This window comes from Cuculus canorus, chromosome 20 (genome assembly GCF_017976375.1).
Source record: "Cuculus canorus isolate bCucCan1 chromosome 20, bCucCan1.pri, whole genome shotgun sequence".
Taxonomy (NCBI): Eukaryota; Metazoa; Chordata; class Aves; order Cuculiformes; family Cuculidae; genus Cuculus; species Cuculus canorus.
In genome coordinates, this window is record NC_071420.1 from 8,651,158 (window position 1) to 8,670,119 (window position 18,962).

The 18,962-nt window shown below is 44.8% G+C and overlaps 1 protein-coding gene across 1 annotated transcript in view; it reads right to left on the reverse strand.

Moving 5' to 3' along the window:
* CASTOR2 (cytosolic arginine sensor for mTORC1 subunit 2) overlaps nt 1–18,539 on the reverse strand; it is a 122,338-nt gene extending 103,799 nt beyond the window's left edge. The window contains exon 1 of the mRNA XM_009561773.2: nt 18,127–18,539. Within this exon, the coding sequence (XP_009560068.1) occupies nt 18,127–18,239 (113 nt within the window). The 5' untranslated portion in view covers nt 18,240–18,539. The remainder of the gene's footprint in view (nt 1–18,126) is intronic.
* Nucleotides 18,540–18,962: the final 423 nt, after the last annotated feature.

Sequence of the window (18,962 nt, forward strand, 5' to 3'; positions counted from 1 at the left end):
CAATGTTGAGCCACGCTCCTGTTAACTTCTTCCTCAAATGCTCTGACTGAAACGAGCCTGCATCGCCATGGTACGTACAACCATACAAGGTATCTGAAAAAAACAACAAAACAAGGCTCCAAAATTATAAAGACAAAGACCTGGCCAAGATAAATGATTGGATGTTTTCACTACAATTATTTGAACACTAACTAACTTCAGACTTTTCTGCTTCAAACAAAGGTGGTGTAAAGAGGTCAGCACTACTGTGACGTGCACCCGACCGATGAATCTCTTTGCCTGAGCTTACACGACAGATCTGTAGAGACAACGCTCCCCTCAATTTCCAAACCAAAGCTCAACACACACACACACACACACACACACACACACACACACACACACACACACAAATGCTGTGCAAGTTTCCTGAGACCCTTGATTATGTCCAACACTCTTTTCTTCCCTGCACCTTTGCTCTCCCAGCACGGCAGCCAACTACTTGCTAGCAGTTTGAGAGAAGATCCAAGGTATCACGGGCTATTCTCAATACGAGGATCACATCTTGCCCCCTGAGCAGCAATGCCAGCTGTAAAGAAAGTAGCTATGAAAATGACTACCGAGGGTGCAGGCCCCTGATCTTAAATAGAAATAAAACATTTCTGTCTGGCCAGACTCCCAGGTAAAGGTAGCCCTGCGCCGGTTACACTCCTAACCAGCATCTTCATGCCCAAGGAACAAAATAATTTCTTAAACCTTTCCATCGAGAGCCTGATGAACAGCCATTCTTTGAAATGATGGCACAGAGCCATCATGGATTTTTTTTTTCCTTTAAAAAACCAGCACTGAACAGAATCTCAGTACCACAATGGCAGAAATTAAAGGAGAAGAGGTAAAAAGGCAAGGCTTGGGCAATCATCACACAGAATATCAGCATCACTGTGCTCACCGCAACACACAATGGCTTCAAACCACGATGGAGCTGCTGAGCAACAGGATAGGAGCACTGTAAACCTAAGTTATCCAGGAGAACAAAGGAATGGGAGAGCCTCGGCAAAATACAACTTTAAGTAGTAGAAATCACACAGCTGTGTCTGGAATGGGGTGTTGGGGTAAAAAACATCAGCAATCTTGTTGACTGACGAGTTTCTCAAGCTGGGAAATCAACAACAGAATGCCAGGAGAAGGCAGCGTGCTGCTTTCAGCCTGGTAATCTAGATCTAGACTGGATGTTTTGTCCCCTTAATATAGGAACTTCACCATTTATACAATTCACCCAGCTATCGATAGCTGGGTTTAATAGAACATGAATTAATCCAAGGATCCTAATGCATGCTACATCCAGCAAAAAGGGCAATTTTTCCAGAAACCTCAAGCATATGAATGTCCGTCCAATTTGCATGAACAGAACTTTGCAGAAACATTTCTTCTCACATAAATTTTTCAGCCTGTGCTCTAACTCGCTGACACCAAGGAAGAGAAACTTGTTGACTTTGCCAGATGTAGAACAGGGGCATCCCAACCTGCTCTGTAACAAAATCACTGGTTGGAATATTGACAGTTCCACTCCTGTATCTGTGGGCATGACTTAGAAAGAAATACCTCATGCCAGAAAAAGCTCTGGTCAAGCATAACTACCCAGCCAGCTCTAGCTCAACACAAACAGGAAGGTACATCACTACACAGTGGTTATGCTGTACTAAGCACACACTGGCATGATTTCGTACCAGGTTTTAGGCTTTCCAACTCAATTCTATTAAAGTCTATTTTTCTTACCCTGGCAATGCTTTTCATTTTAATGCAAAATACAGGTAACTGGTACAACCCTGGAGCTTGGGCCAAATGCCATTTGTTGACCCTTTAGCAAGGGGAGCCAATAACACAGAGCTCCCTGCTGCAGGAGCCTACCTGAACAGTCGCTTTCAAAGGAAGACTGCAAACTCTTGGAGAAGTAGGAAACATTCCCACGGAAAAGAGAAAGCCACACCTGTGAGCTTCAGGTATTTCCTTATTACAAAACCTGATCCTGGGGAACGAGACATACTTACTCAGCATTTTTGTCACTTGTTGCTGTGAAGATAACACATTTAGAGCGCATGCAAAGCGAAGTATCTGTAGAGAACACCATTTCATAATCACCTGATCCCTTCTGTTTGTTAGCAAAGACTGGACCTAAATTTTCAATACTATACATAAAGACCAATATAATTTGAGCTAAAAGGATGCCGCCATAATTGACAAGAATAGGTGCGGCCAAATGTCTTCTCATGTGGTTTAGAGATACCACAGTCAGGTAGCATCTTCTCAAAACATAACGAAAGATGACACTTCCATCAGACAACGTAGATGTGCCAGGCAATAAATCTTGCAACAGAAGTCTCCTTCCCATTTTAATTCTGGCCACCACAGATTGAGAGATACAATTGTCTTTCTCAAGACAGACCCAGGAGAGGTGAAACCAAAGCAATCACAAAAAACCAGGGAAACACTCAGGGATGCGTTTAAACCCTGGTGTACTCATTCCCATCTAATAAAGATAGCCCACCCCACTCCCCACTGTTTGAACGATTCCTGAGAGGAGTAGATGCTATGTGGAACAGCAAGGCGGCTTGTTTCACTTGGGGACATCCATCTGTTTACCCCGTCCCCTTCTTAATAGATTTATCTTTCAGCCCCAAGTATGGAAGATCTCCCCTCACCGTGTCTGGCGTATCTGTGATCTACTGACTACGACAAGGTGTCCTCACAGCTTTGGTACTTTGCACCACTCTAGGATCTTTCATCCAAATGTTAGCAAACAAAGCTGTTTCGCAGCGCTCCACAAGAATGGGTTTGATTTGGCATCTGACCACGGTTGCTGTCAAGGCATGAAGAAAGGGCTCTCACAGACGTAGCGGCACAGACCAGCACGGACTACAAAAAATCCATCTAAAACCAGGGTAAACACTTGCTCACTTAGTCGATGCCAAGTTCTGTGTTTTACTGGTTACAGCACCAGATTTAGCCAACCTATCTAAATTAAAGCTATAGATATGATACCGCTGCGTGGATTGGTATTGAGGCAGGAAGTTTTGTCTTGCCAGCCACAAAATTAGGCACCTGTGAAGTGCAAAACAAGATCCCAATGCCTCGTCCTTAGGTTCTCAATTTCGAGTAACGAAATATTAAACAGCAGCAGCAGTAAAACAGAGTCAGAAGAGTTTAAAATGTTACTTATTAAAGAAGAGATTCAGATATATTATCTAGTAAAATCTATTTGGGTATCAATGGCCACTTTTCCTTCAGAAGAAATGCTCCAAGGCTCCTCAAGTGCCAGCAGCGCAGAGCTCACAAATAACCCTTTGACAAGCAGCCAGCATGCATTCAGCAAGGATATACAGCCTACTGGGATCAGGACTCAAACCAGCTTGCTTCTCCTCCTTGTTCTTCCACAGCTCCCTGCATGCCTATGGTTAAACCACTCAATCTTCCTGTGCCTAAATTCCACATTTGTATAACAGGGATAATCACTCTCTGCTGTTACAGAGGGCCATTGTCAGGTACATTTACCAGTGACTGACAGGAGCCTGGGTGCTACAGACAAGCACCAGGGAAAATCGCCCCTCTGCCACAAATGCTTCATGAAAAACAAATGTTTCTTAAAAAGGTTTCAGATTGAGCTCCCTCGTACTTATCACAAAGAAGAGCAATTTTAAACAGACTCTATAAATGTTAAAAAAAAAAAATTAAAAACCAACATAATTTGACAATGTCCTTTCAACCTGACATTTAAAAAACTACAGGCACAATTACGTATGAAAATGACAAAACAGGAGAACAAAAAAGGTGGGCAATATTGCTCCTTCCAGCTCAAAAAAAGATAAAATTATAGCGCTTGGTTTGCTAGTTTAATAGGTGATGTGACAGGTCCTTAGCTCATCTTGGGACAATTTGAGAGCAGAATGATTAGCAGTGTACGATGACAGTGATCACTAGCTGGTTCCTGGAGAGCTGATAAGTTATTAAGCTAAACAATGCATCACTATTATGAGCGAGTCAGCACACTAACTGTAATTTCCTTGAAAGCTGAGCGGTGCATGATTATACTTGTCCACTCAGACTCCCTGCTGGCAGCTCCGTATTCGGCTATTGTTCAGAGCTCTGGAGTCCTCCCAGTGCCCAGGATACAGCCGCATGAAAACGTTTTCATATTCTTCATATTCAGCCTCCGCTGTGGCAGCTGTCATCTGAAGGATACTGGGAAGAGAGACATTCTCTGTCCCGAAGCACAGCTATTAGAGCCCCTAAAAACATGTGGGTTGGTTTGTCAGCACGAGCCACTTCTCATTTCTAGCTGAAGTAATTTCCATTTCAAGAGTGCTCTGACTTTGGAATGACACATATATACCTACATATATATTATACACACATATATACGGGCTTTTATGTGTATTAAAGAGACACACACACATACAAGAGCCTTCCTTGTTGTTTTCTTTATGGCTCTTGGGAAGACTGCTGTTATTAGAGGAAGCTCAAACGGACATCCTTCAAGTCACATCTCTCTCTCAAGGTATAAGCAAAAAGGACAGAGCACACCTCCACTAACGAGCCTACGAAAACGACAAAAGAAAAAGGCAATAGAAAAAGAAGGCAGCAGCTGGATGACAGGGATTCCAAGTGTCCAACGCAAACGCGGGCTGAAAACTTGCCATCGTCTGCCCTACTGAAAAGGGGCAGTTCTAGTGGTGGAGACAATGCAGGACCTGGAAAAAACACTGCAGACCTGCTCTGTGAGATGGATAAGCCACTCGCCCTCCTACGTGCCTCAGTTTCTCCCCCTGCCAAGAGAGTCTGCAGCATCCCCCCACCTCTCGGGGTGCAGCCAGGATGCAGCGCAATAGTGGTGAGTGAAGGGGCCTCATCCTCACTGCTGGAGAAATGGAGTAAAGCAAGTCACTAATCCACAGGGGTATGAGAGACAAGAACAAAGACACCCCTCTTTCAATCCCCTACACTAATTCTCAGCAGTACACCTTCACTCACATCTGCAGGAACAACCCCACCGAGCCTCCTCTCCCTTTGGTGCATTTTTACCAGGCTCTTGTCACAAATGTTTTCAGCCAGTCCGTTCAGGAGGTGAAATTTTAAAACCCTGAAGCGTATTCCCCTCCAACAGCAAGAGGCATTTCAGAGTACAAGCCCCATTGGCTCTCAATGAGCCACGGGGTATCAAGTGCTTAAGCTGTTTTTTTTCAAATGGGACTTAGGTGATTCTGAAAATATTATCATGTACCTCACATTAGATTTGATATGAAGTGAACATTAAGTGGCAAGAAAATCTGACACTGAGAATATTTGACAAGTGTTTAAAAGGTAGGTCCTAATTCATTTTAAACTTTGTTTTATATCAGACTCATTTAAAAAGAGCACCACAAAATTCCCTCCTTGTCCTTTTCTCTGTGCTGAACCTGCAAGGAATATAAAACCAGCAATACATTTAAACAAGCCGAGGAAGAAGTACCGCTCTGTTTTAAATCCAGAAATGGTTCTATTCCTGTCACTGAGTTCTTTCAAACCTGAGCAAAAGGGGGAAAACGTTCTTGTTGGAATTAAAAATCACAAAGTGAGCAAATGTAACATTCAAAACACGGCACCAGTACAACATATCGGATAAGCCTGCCCCTCTGGTTTTGAAAAAAGGTTAACACCATCACTATTCACACACCTCATACCTTAACAAATAAATTATTTCTATTCCTACAACACGACCTAATCATTTGGCCATTCTCCTGGGCAGTAAAGAAAGGTTAAGTCGTCAATCATTTCCACTTCGACTCCGACGCTAACCATCCCGTAGCTGCACTGCCCAAATTCCTATAAGCATCTGCCAGAAACACAACTGAAACGAGTTGGCTTCGAAGGTCTGGGGGTTATTTTTGCGTTGGTCCCCTCCTCCCAACTTGAGCCACACAGCAAGTTAGCAGCAAGTTAGCACTGGAGAGGAGAACTGCTGGTTCCGATTCGCATCCCGGAGAAAAACACGTGGTTATGTTCCAGTCAGTAGGAACTCCAATGGAGATAAACAGCAATAACATGCCATGGAAGGCTATCAAATATGGATTAACAGCCAAGGCTGTATCAGTTTAAAACCTCAGTGGTATACTATAAACATAGAGGGAAATTAATTTAAAGCATACGCTCACGTACGTTTGAAAAGGACACAAATCTCGCATGAAGCATTTTGTACACACGTGCATGTGTTATTTATCGTTTCTGACTTTTTTCCTGGTTTTTTTTCCACCGATAATTAGGTCATTATCACCTTTACAATGAGATATCTATTCAAAATTCGCTGCTTCAAAAGATCATTAAAACCTAACAGATAACCATATTGTTTTGGGACTATTTCATATTTAAATCATTGCCTAAGATTACAATTCAGCCACCATCTGAATGAACAAAGCCATTCAAAGGGGTACAGGACACACAAAGTCCTTTTATATTAGTCATTCCAGGCTGATTTCACACTCCTGTACAAACAAAAAGTATTTCTGGCCTGTCACAGCATAAGAGCAACCAGGGGATAGCTCAGCGATTCGGCGCAAACCCTTTCCCTGGAGACTTCTACGCTTCCTCAGACACAAGGCTTTCCCTACACACACGCATGGAGCGTTTGTGCTGGGGTCAAGCCTCAGCAGCCCCTGGCATAGAGCACTGCGATGGGCAACATGACAAGGCACAGAGCCAAGAAAATGACTGTACAGACAGGAATTACAAGAACCACTCAGAAACGCAGGGCCTCGCAGTAACTTGATACCAAGATGAAGACTAGAGAGAAAACCCTTTCATGCAGTGTGGTTGCAACACATGACCACTGTTGCGGCAGGATTTCAGAAGCTGTACACCAACCATCGCGTAACTGATACTGCCGTCCACCACACAATACTGTACATTAAAGTCAAACCAAGTAACGTTTGGGCTTCATGTCATTCTAATACTTTCCCATTGGAACTGGATGATCCTTTCCAACCCAAGTCATTCTCTGATTCTACGAACAGAACCCTTGTGTAGAAGGCATAGGTAGAAGGAGCTTCATTAGTCTTGTACATCAAACACCCTTACTAACTGTCATTCAGCTTCTGCGCTGCTACAGAAGTCAGCACATGCCCTTTCCCAAGGCAAGCTTTGCTCTTAACCAGCTATGGAATTTTTTTTGGCTTCTAGTGTGTTTAAACTTCAGCTGTTTTTTCACAGTTCATAGCCAATAAGCAGTTTCACACGAAACGCTCACAAAGAAACATAAAGGGCCAATGAATTACGGCAGTAGACACTTCCTCCTCCATACCAATAGTTCGCGCCAAAACTGAGAGATTGTACAATCTCAAACGAATTCAAAAAACACTTTGCCTGTTTAAATGAGATATCAAATCACACATTGTATGAGATGAGGAAAGTAAGGCCAAATAGAGTGCTACAATGTCAACAAGGTCAGTAACTGTTAACACAGAAGAGGACAAAGCTCCACACACCGCTTTAAGCACGAGATGCAACTGGACAAACCCCTGAGCAACCTGCTCTAGTTGGCTCTGTCCCGAGCTGGGGCATTGGACCAGATGATCTTCAGAGATCCTTCAAAACCTTGACCATTCTATGAAGTTTTCTTATTTTCTAAACTGTGACGACAGCGTGGTGTCAGGCTTAGACTGAAAACGGAAAAACGTTAAGGCTCACTACGGCGTTAATTCCAAAGTCCTCTATGAGGATATCCATGATATTATGAGATATCCATGTTAATTCACCAGGCCAAACCTGTGCTTTGTCATTTTCTGTCCCTTTTTACTCTACTCCCATCACCCCACTCCAGAAAACCATAAAACGTGCTTTGGGCGAGCTGAATCCTTGCTAACCTCTCCTATGCTCAGCCACAATTATACTGGTCTAGCAAAGTGGTTCCTGGCACCCATCACGATACCACTACACCTGTATGCCAGGAATATTGAGAAGAAAACCACCATTTAAAAAAACAATCCATGTCAAAAACGATTCGCCGTTCTTTCACCATCTGTTTCGTACACTTGTAGCTACCGTCACCTCGTTTGCAGGGCAGGTAACTGAAATTCATTCCATTATCCAGAATGAGGTCTTAACTCTAGATGCACAGAAATTGCCACGGGCTGTCCGCTCTTAACAAAACCAGTGATCTACCTCCACGTGTGTCCCCTCAGCCTGTAAAAGGTAACTCTTGTGAAACACATTGTCCCAGCACTGGCATCAGAACACCGTTCACTACCCAGTCTAAAACTCATGGTGAGCTCGTGAGCGATCGAGTCACAGCGCGTGGTTTCACACCTCGCTAGCTCAGCGGATGCAAAAAAGCCCTGCACGTTAAAACTCTGCCTGGCTGATGAAAATGCCAAACATATAACACCATGCAACTCAACACACATTATCTCACTATACCATAAACTGTCCTAAATTTATCCCCGTGGTGGTGAAAGACAGGTTAATTCTAACATTTCCATTTTGCAACCGAAGAGTTCAAACATGAAGACAATTAAAAACAGTTTTATTTTAACGTTAATGAATCACACTTCAAGGTATCAGCAATTTTTTTTTTTTTTTGAGTGATGGCATCTTAGGTGTAAACAAGATAATTTAAATAACAATTATCAAAAGAAGTATGCTTGCTGCTGAAACTTCAAAGCAAATTAACTAAGTCAATTGAAGAGAAATGGGTGACAAAGCAACTGGAACCAGTCCATTTACGCAACAAGCCAGTTTTTGACAGCAACAGCATCTTCTGTGAGCAGTGAGAATATTTTCCTCATTTCAAATTACTCAGTTTAGTTCAGAGCAATCACTCATTCATTCCAGGCTGAGAAACAAAATGGGAACTGAAAAAGCAAGTAAACTTGTTTTTTTCTTGTAGTCTGCAAACAAAGAGGTGTGGGAGGCCGAGATCTACTGACTGCTGCCTTGACAAGCACGGTCTTGAGTCACCATCAGTTTTGGTTTTTTAGTGCAGGTCACATCACACTGTTTACTTACATACACAAAATAGGCTAAGATTTTTTTTCCTAAATACTTAGCAAATTTATTATTATTATTATTAGTTTAAAAACAGCAAATGAAAATGTCTGTTTTCTGTGTTACAATTGAACTCCAATTTCCACCCAAAAGCAGCTTGAAAAAGATCACAACTGTGAGATTAATCACGTAATAAGTCATCCACCATTTTCCAAAAAGCATAAAAATAAAGACTAAGTAAAGTTATGTAAATGCATACAGTTGCTCAGATGCATAGAGTCTGACCTCCTCATTATTAAGAGCAGCTTTTATTTCTTTTTGCCAAGACTCCGTTTATTTCCCAGTGTGTGCCTCAGAGGTTATCAACGAGGAAGAGTCAATTGTTCTTTAATACAAGAAATAAAAGCTACAAATGTTAAACAAGATTAACGTGGGCCATTTCAATCAAGGTCTCTGACTTGTCAACTTCAACCAACTCACCCTGAAAAACAGGATACACGTGTAGCATAATAAACAGTTGAATACTCACCTTTTAACCACAGAGCTAGGATAAACATGCAGGTATCGCTAAAACCAGTGCACATCGTTACCCAGATTCTCTGACACATAATATTCCTAAAAAGCCTGAAGAGCAGATGACAAGTATCACACCTACCTTTTAGCTGTTCCATCCATGTCAAAACTTGTAAATTTTGCCCTCCCAGCTTTAGAAATTCCCCCAGTATCATTTTTTTCTGAATTCACCTATTTGAATACTTCACATAATACTTAAGGGTTGCATTTTACTCTTAAGTGCTGTAGTTTGCAACACCTTCTGACACCTCTAGTATCCTCTGCAACATGGGCATTGAACTTTGCAGGCAGAGGAAATTAACTTTTTGTTTAGATTACTATCCTGATCAAACACACGTTCACACTTAAAAAAGGATTTGGTTCCTACTTTATTAACACTTTGTATTGAAAGAACTCAGGCCACGGACAGACATCCACCAAGAACAGCCTACACCTCCCTACCATTACGGCTAATAAGTAACTCAAGAATCTTAAAAGCAAGTATTTCATTACATTAATGAAACTTAATTGGACTGCAAAGATCTAACAAAACTCACTTTGCCTTCTGAGACATCCCCACAAAAGCATACCTCAGGAGTCCCCAGAAGGTGAGGAAGTGGTTTGCTGTCACCAAGCAAACTCACTGCTTCTCCTTCCATGTGTCCACCCTGTGCTAAAGAGCAGCTCTGATATCTCAGCACTGCTGCTCTAAAGCAGGTTGCAGTTTGGAAGGAGGCTTTTTACTTCCGTCTCTAGTAAAGCACAGCTAACAGACCAAAGTAAGGAAGTCAGCTCTGGCTGGTGAGGAAGTTCAGGCATTCACTGCTTTGCTTTGGATGTGAAAATAAAACTTTATCAACCAGTACAAGATGCTTATTACACATCAGACCACAAAAATGAGATCAGATTCTCTGTTTCCACAGTAAGCACAGTAAAACTTTGTGCAGTGCATCTGAAAATAACAGGGGATTGTATGGTCACGAAACAGGCTTAATCAATCTTTATTTCTTTTATGCCATAATAAAACATTTTCCTCTCTTGGCAAATACATCTCACAGTTAACCACAGAAAATCAAGCTGAGTTCGTGGGGAGGAGAGTTCTTTTAACTTTGAAATGATAACTGTGACTTACAGGCTTTGTTCTGTTGATTCTAACTGCAATGAATGGAATTATTTCCTTGCATTCCTGTTGTATAATTCTTCCTTTACCAGCCTTCAGCTATCAGTAGATCAGAGCTGGAGTTTACTCTGGAGTTGGCAGTAAACAAAAGAACAAATCTGCACTGTTTCCTCTGAAAAAAAGATTGTAGCCCTTGTCCAAATATATTAAAACATTGAAACATGCAGGACGATTAAGGAGTTGTGAATTAGATAAACAAGGTAGTGTGTTCAACAGATTAAAAAAAAAAGAGAATTAAGTGGAAAGATTTACATATTTATGGAGCACAAACAAGGCATTGTCAAATAGTTCTAGCCATTAAATAGAGTTATATTTAAGTTATAATTCACTGGAAGGAGTAGCCTGTGGATTCAAACTATTGTGTTAATGAACAACTCAGCTGTTACTTCGGGATGACGAATACACAATACTTTCCTTTTCCCTGCAATGCATGTGCTCTGCTGCTGAAGCATAAGAACACACAACTTCCAAGAGAAGCCATCTAGGAACCAATAAAACCCACATTTTACATTTAAATACTCTCTATCATCTGAAAGTAATAAATATTCAGCTGAAAGGATCTTTATTGAGTTACATGGCAAAAAGAGAATTATTTTTTCCTCTTTTCTCTTTTTAAGCTGAACATTGGCGGGCACTGGTGTTGTTTCCTTTACAGCACTGATGTTGTACCTCATCTCTAGATCATGCAGTACATCTATGCAAAAGCTCTGCCAATGGATGGAAATAGTTTAGCATGGGAAATAAGGAAAACCACCAGCTCACTACAAACTACAGCCAGGTGTTTATTTATTTAAAAGGCACATGTCCAAGTTCAGGCAAGAGGAAGAAAAAAAATAATGAACAGCCCTGTTAAAATGTCCAATATCTAACCCAACATTTCTCTAGCACAGTGCTCCCCAGCATTAGTCCAATACTTCTGCTCCACCTTTTGGATCTCATTTAGTTTTTAAGCACTTCTGTCAGCTCCTGACTTGGCATCAGCCTCAGCCTGATGGGATGGCATGGTAGGCATGCCAGGCAAGTACCGACAGAAAAGGCGGCAGTGCCTGCTGGTCAGCTCGTGTGCTAGAAGCAGAAAGAATGAGAAATAATAGCAACATTTGTAAATACACAATGAGAGACTATCAGGAAGGAAAACTACTCTTTCTAAGCTTTGATGCATTAAGACACTGCAGAATGCTCTCACAGCCCAGTGGCATCTGAAACACCCAGCAGCCCTGAACACAAATTGATGACATTCACAATAAAAGAGCTTATGCCCTTTGTTAGCCCAAACAGGCAACTTCTACTCTGTCTCCTTCTCATTTATTCAGTTCTCACCAGCTCTTACTCATCCTGAAGCTCAACACCATCCTTGTACACAGTGATGCAAAGAAGGTGGCACAGTACTTTGGGGAAGGCAGGCAGGCAGCTTAAGCCATGAGGCATCCCACCCCTCCAGCCTCCTGTGGCGTCTGGACATCAGCGCTTGGTCCTTCTGTAACAGACGGTCACCAAGTCCGACTGAAAAAGAAGTCCCCAAACCTCAGATATCGCACACATACAGCCCCAGGAAACAACAACAAAAAAAAACCATCAAGACACTTGGGAGTCACTGCCACACCAAAAGAAAACACGAAAACATGAGCAACCTGTTTTAGATGAGTAAACACTGCCTTATAACTTGCAAAAGCCTTTATTCAGTGGTCTTCCCAGGACATACCCCAGGACATACAGGTTGGCAGAAGCCAAGGGGGGAAAAAAAAAGGTCTTAACAAAAGGAATAGCTTGCCTTTGTCAGTGATCACCCACTGTTGCAGACCAATCTGTATTTCATACAAGGAAATAATGCCATTTGTTTGTCTGAGTGAATTCACAGGAAAGGAAACAGGCTACTGATCTCCTGAATGTCCTCAAATGATGCGTGGATACATTTTAATGCACTTGTTTGTCCTAGTATGCACTGAAATCCAAAATAGACCTTTTATTACAGTATCACCCATTTCAGGATACCTAAGCAGTAAACAAGTGATGAGGTAATGAGAAACACTTACATTAATAGCAAAAATGCTGTCGGTAAGTAGAGGTGTCAATTATTACTAAGCAAAACAGAGAGATTACCAAAAATACCACCATGAACTTAGCAAAGATAACAAACCTAGCCTCATTCTTTGTTCAAAAACTAAAGAAAATCCATTTTATTCTGTACAGTTTATTGGTGTTTACTTCTTGCTATGTTTTTATTAGAATGAGTATTTTTAAGCACCTCTCCACTCTAAGAATACCTCCTGCCTCTGAGCATCCCATGATAGACGCTGCATGACAAGTGGTGTGGAACATGGGGCAGAGCACAAAATGCACAAGAATTGCACCTCTAGGAGAAGACCTGAACTTCTTGGGAAAGAAACCAGACTGACAGATGCTTTTGAAATGCTTAAACACTGCTATGACCAAGGTCTGATCATTTTCATCGCCCAGGCCAGCTCTCAACTTCATCCTGGCTATAACTTAACAGCATTAGAATTTAAATAATACCTTTCTCCCTCAACTACTTTATTTCACTCCTTTCAACCAAATCTTTATATCAGCCAGAACAGAGAGAGAGAAGGCTATTTGTTAACTCATTGACTCCAGATGTTCAAAGGCCTACCAAAGCATTACCCAGAAACCAGGCTAATTACATCATACAGATATAGGGCTTGGAAGAACCCTGACCCCACTTTATTTTCCAGGACTTAAAACTCTCCATATATTTATATGTAAACTCAAAAGACAAGGTCAGGCTCACCGCCCTTCTCCCTATTGCATGCACTGGTGGCTCAGAGCAAGCATTATCCAAGACTGTCCTTCCTCCTCCTCCATTCAGATTTAATTCCTATGCAATAAAAGGAGATGCAGTTCAAAATATTTTGCAATTAGGAAAAAAAAACCAACCCAAGACAGGAATGTAGCAGCACGTTACTGTCTACCAAGCCCTTAAAGCAGGTTACCTATAGCACATCACCCAATAGCATGAGATGGTTTAACTCCGGCCAAGAAGTGGGGACAATTCTGATGGGAAGGAAGCTGTTCTTTCCACAGCACAGAGGGAGGTGAAGCTGGGAGTCTACAGATGAGCACAGTTCCCTGCCCCAGAGAATTAGCAGTTGGAGGGACATACAAAAGTAAAAGGACGCAACGTTAAAACCAGGCACAGTGCCTTATGAAGATCCTTGACACTAAGGAACTCTCAAGCCAACATGGACACAACACAGTCAGTAGAACACTGATATGACAGAGCAAAATATTTAGCAAAAAGACTAGACACGTGCAAATTTTCAGCATGCACCTAAAAATTACACGGACCTGATCCTCCATGAGGGCACTCAGATGAAATCAATAGGTCTGCACTTATTTACACAAGCAGAACATCAAGAACGCACTGCTCAGTGCAACTGCCGAGGAGTTCCGCTGTTATTTATTTCTGGACTACCTGTCATAATGCAACTTTGCCTAAAATACCTCACGCCTAACTTAAAGTTATGAATAATAGTGTTTTTCTTTCAGCTCGGTTCAGGCCACCCTTTTATTCACTGCTGGTCTCACCTCTTCACCTCGTTAACTGCTTTCTTGCTTCTGGCCATCGGAATAGTTCCAAAATTGCTGTTCTTTGTTGAAAAAAATACTGCTATTGTAACTGAAGCTAAATTAAAAGACTCATGTCATGAACAAGGGCAGACTGAAAGTGGCAAAAGGCCAGAGAAAAAGAAGGAGATTTGTTACTTTTCCTTCCCAAGAGGATTAAGAAAAACGTACAAGGTTTAAAAAAATTGTTCCAGCCGTTTTCCCTGGTGAAGAGAACATGAAAGAGACTCCAACACTCCCTCCAGATCACTTCTCAGAGGAGCCTATGTACAAATTACAGTCTCTTGCATGACTGACATAAGGATACTGATGATGTCATTGCCACCTCTTTGGATAACATCTGTCCCAGAAATCATTGTTTTTTACTGGCAGCTTCACAGCACAGGTAAAAACCTGCATAAGGTCTCACTGGGAAAAATCTGGGTGGTAGAAGTATCTGGCATCTTTGTTACCTCATCACAAAAAGGTTAGCAGGGTTGTAGGCCACCTCACCCTTCATTCCCCGAGTGGTTCTGTTCAGAGGGGGTGGCTGGGAGGGGACATTGTCTTGCACCCATATAAAAAGTTGTTTTCTGGGCACATTCACTTCTTAAAGGAAGGGAAAACCAAACAGCGGGGTCATACATTTATGGAGTTACTTTTCCCAAAGACACTCAGACACGGTGTTCATCAGAGCAGGTCTGTGGGGAAGGAACCCCGTTTGCCTCAGGGAATGTGAAAAGCAATGAGAAAGGAGAAAAAAGAAAACAGGAGAAAGCAACATTTCACTACTGTCAGTTGCCTTGAGAATGACACAAACAAGCTTCCTCTTCTCTCCCCTGCATCTCTACTGTCTGCAAAAACAACAAAATAAACAAAAGAGAAATAAATAGAAGCTTCCCATGCCAACAAACCTTTCCACAAACATTGTTTGGCTCCTGAGCAATGAGATTCCATCAAAGATTATTGATACTCACTGTGCACGGAAAGGGTCAGCCCCCCAGTAACCAGAGGCAATACTGAACCATGGAGAGCTGCAGGCAAATGCAGGGCAAGGTATCACCCCCCACAAAGGGCTCATCTTACTGTCCTAACCCTTTCCAGCTCTCTAATGTTGAAGATGTGATATGTAGTGTCAAACAAAAGACAACAGGACCATCCCTGAACTTAAAAAAATTAAGAAAACACATGCCTCAGCCTATGCATTAGGAGTGACAGATTTAAAGACTTCACTGTTGACGTTAACAGTGACATTTTAAGCATGGGAGGAGGAGGAGCAACAACCCCTCTAAAAAACCAGCAACCGCTTTCAATTATAACAAAACAACACATTAAAAACAGAAATTTAAGGCTGGAGAGCTTTTAATGCCCTGTTGGGTATTCAGGGACAGCAGTAAACAAGGTGCTGATACACTTCACGCTGCGAACAACATTAGTGGTGAGCCAAATGGGATGAGCCCCAAATCAGAGTGAAATTGCAATGCATGAAGTTTAACTGTAAGATAAGGGACTGTAATCAAATTACACCACAAATAGGTCCATTCACCCGTAAGCACTATCGCAGAGAGAGGATCGAATTACAGCTCAGAACAAAACAATTTCAGAAAAGCAAATTTATTTATTATTTATTATTTTCCTACTGCCAAAGAAAATTTCCCACCTTCATATAAGAATGCTATCCGAGATGAACCTGGGGAGAAAACTGCAATACTAATTATCAGGCTGGAAAAACAAGAAGAGTTTGAGTTGTGTTATTTACATTCCCATTCCTCTTTCTGAATAGAGCAAGAAAGTCAACAAGCCAAGCGAACACACAAGACGATTCAATCGCAACTCAAGCTGTTTTGCTGCAGAAGACCTGGGCAGCTCCTGTACAATCAATTCACCGAGCAGGGGAGTTTTATTCCTCCCCCTAAAAAAAAAGTACATAATTCTCACAGTGCCTTCTACTATGCTTTTCCTTTCCATGCCCCCCCTCAAAAGCTATCACAACCCATAGCTCTCAATACCACAATTTTTAAAGACAACCAACTGCACAGCACACATTGCTCTTCGTCCTCCCATTTGGAAGCACGGGAAAAAGCACTTTTTAAACGAAACACGCGTGGGGATGAGCTGCTCTCTCAGTGACTGCTTCAAAGAACAACAACCAGAGGGGGGAAAAAAAGAGAAGAGGGGAAAAAAAACACTCCTCCTCCTCCTGCTGCCTTTGTTGTCCGACAGGCGCCCCATACTCCGACCTGTTCCAGCCTCGACCCCGGAGGGGTTTGGGGGTGGCAGGGACCTCGCAGGGTCTGCCCTCCAACGGGGACCCAGCACCCAGGCTGGGGGTGCAGGGAAGACCCTGGTGTCCAACTCGCCCCAAACCCCCGTCCTCCAGCGAAGAGAGGGTCCCTTGTCACCCCAGCACCCTGCCCTCCTCTGCACCCCAAACCTCTGCCCTCCAGCAATGGGGTGTCCCCTGTCACCCCAGCACCCTGACCTCCTCTGCACCCCCAAACCCTTGCCCTCCTGCGAGGGGATGTCGCCTTCACCCCAGTACCTTGAGTTCCCCTGCACCCCAAAACCCTGCCCTCCAGCGAGGGGGTGCCATGCACCCTAGCACCCTGACTTCTTTTGAGGGGAGTGTCCCCCTGCCCCAGCACCCTTCCCCCTGCAAGGACGGTCCTCCCCACCCCAACACCCATTCTCTAGCACGAAGGGTGCCCCCATGCTATGACCCTGCTCCCTTCCAAGAAGGGGTGTCCTCCATCCCAGGACCCTGCTTTTCTTCCAAGACGGAAGGCACCCCTCACTCTACCACCCCCTGCAAGTAGGAGAATGCTCTGCTCCTCTTGCAAGGAAGGTGTTCCCCCCCACCCCAGCCCCTTTTCAGAGACGGGGGGTGTCCCCCCTACTCCAGCATCCCACTCCCTCTACAGGGTGTCCCCCCCCAGTTCCAGCTCCCTGCTCCTCCACAGGGAGGGTGTCCTCTCCAGCTCCCTGCCCCTCTCCAGGGTGTCCCCCCCGCCACTTCCACGACCTGCCTCTCTATAGGGAGAGTATTCCACTTCATCTGAGCCCCCTGACTTCCCCTGGAACCCCGAAACCCTTCCATAGAGAGGTCCTCCCCCCCCACCTCCAGCTCCCTGCCCTTCTACAGGGAGGGTATCCCACTTCACCGCAGCCCCCTGACTTCCCCCGCACCCCCAAACCCCTTTCTAGGGAAGGTGCCCCCCCCCCACTCCAGCACCCTGCCCCTCTACAGGGAGAGCACCCCCTTTCATCTGAGCTCCCTGGCTTTCCCTACACCCCCAAACCCTTCCACAGAGGGGCGTCCCCCCACTCCACCACCCTGCCCTTCTACAGGGAGGGTGCCCCCCTACTCCACCACCCTGCCCCTCTTCCCAGAGGGTGTCCCACTTCACCCCAGCCCCCTGGCTCCCCCCGCACCCCCAAACCCCTCTCTAGGGAGACTGCCCCCCCTACTCCACCACCCTGCCCCTCTTCCCAGAGGGTGTCCCACTTCACCCCAGCCTCCTGGCTTCCCCCCGCACCCCCAAACCCCTCTCTAGGGAGGCTGCCCCCCTACTCCACCACCCTGCCTCTCTCCCCAGAGGGTGTCCCACTTCACCCCAGCCTCTTGGCTCCCCCCTGCACCCCCAAACCCCTCTCTAGGAAGACTGCCCCCCCCTGCTCCAGCCCCCTGCCCCTCTGCAGGAAGGGGGGTGCCCCCAGCACCCTGACCCTCTATAACAAGCAGGATACCCCCTCTCCCTAAAACACAGTCCCCTCTCGCAAGGGTCCCCCCCAGGACCCCCCCCCCCCCCCCCCCAAGCACCTACCTCGTCTTGGAGGACAGGAAAGCAAGTTTGATTAATCCATAGGTAAACAACTGGATGCTCTCCTTGGCTATGCTGGCCACTCTGAGCCTGTGCTCTAGGATGTGCAGTTCCATCTTTTCCTCTTTCTCATTTGTAGTTCATCTATCCCTGGGGTTTATTTTGTTTTTGAATGGGGAGGGGGAGGGGGGGGGGCTGTTATTGTCGGTGTCTCGTTGTTGTTGATATATATATATATATTTTTATCCTTTTCTCCCCCCTTCTCCGGCTCCTTCTCCTCCTGCCCGGCTCCGGGGGGGCGGGGAAGGGATGAAGGAGCAGAGGGTGCAAAAGTTCTGCCGGCGGGGGAGGCCGGCGGAGCGGAGCCGGGCAGGGATCGGCGCAGCCCGGAGTGCCGAGCAGCTGGTGCTCGCTGGAACAAACAACTTGCCACTCAAACCCAGCGCAGCGCGCCTGCGCCTCGCCCCGCCGCCTGCCGGGCCTTGGAGTCCGGGGCACCCGCACCCCCGCCCCGAGCCCGGCCCACCCGGCCCCGCCAGCCACCGGGCAGCCGCCCCCTCCACGGCTCCGGGGCTTCCCCACGCCCGCGGGCAAGAATTGCTGCCTCAGGTCTCATTGAAATCTTCCCCCCGACAATTTAAAGCCGCCCCCCCACCCCCCTCCCCCGTCTCGTCCTATCACTTCATGCCCTTGGAAAAAGTCCCTCCTCAGCTTCCCTGGAGCCCCTTCCAGTCCTGGAAGGTGCACTAAAGTCTACCCAGGGGCTCCTCTTCTCCAGGAAGTGCTCCTGCCCTCACATCATCTCTGTGACCTCCTCTGGACTCGTTCTATGTGTGTGT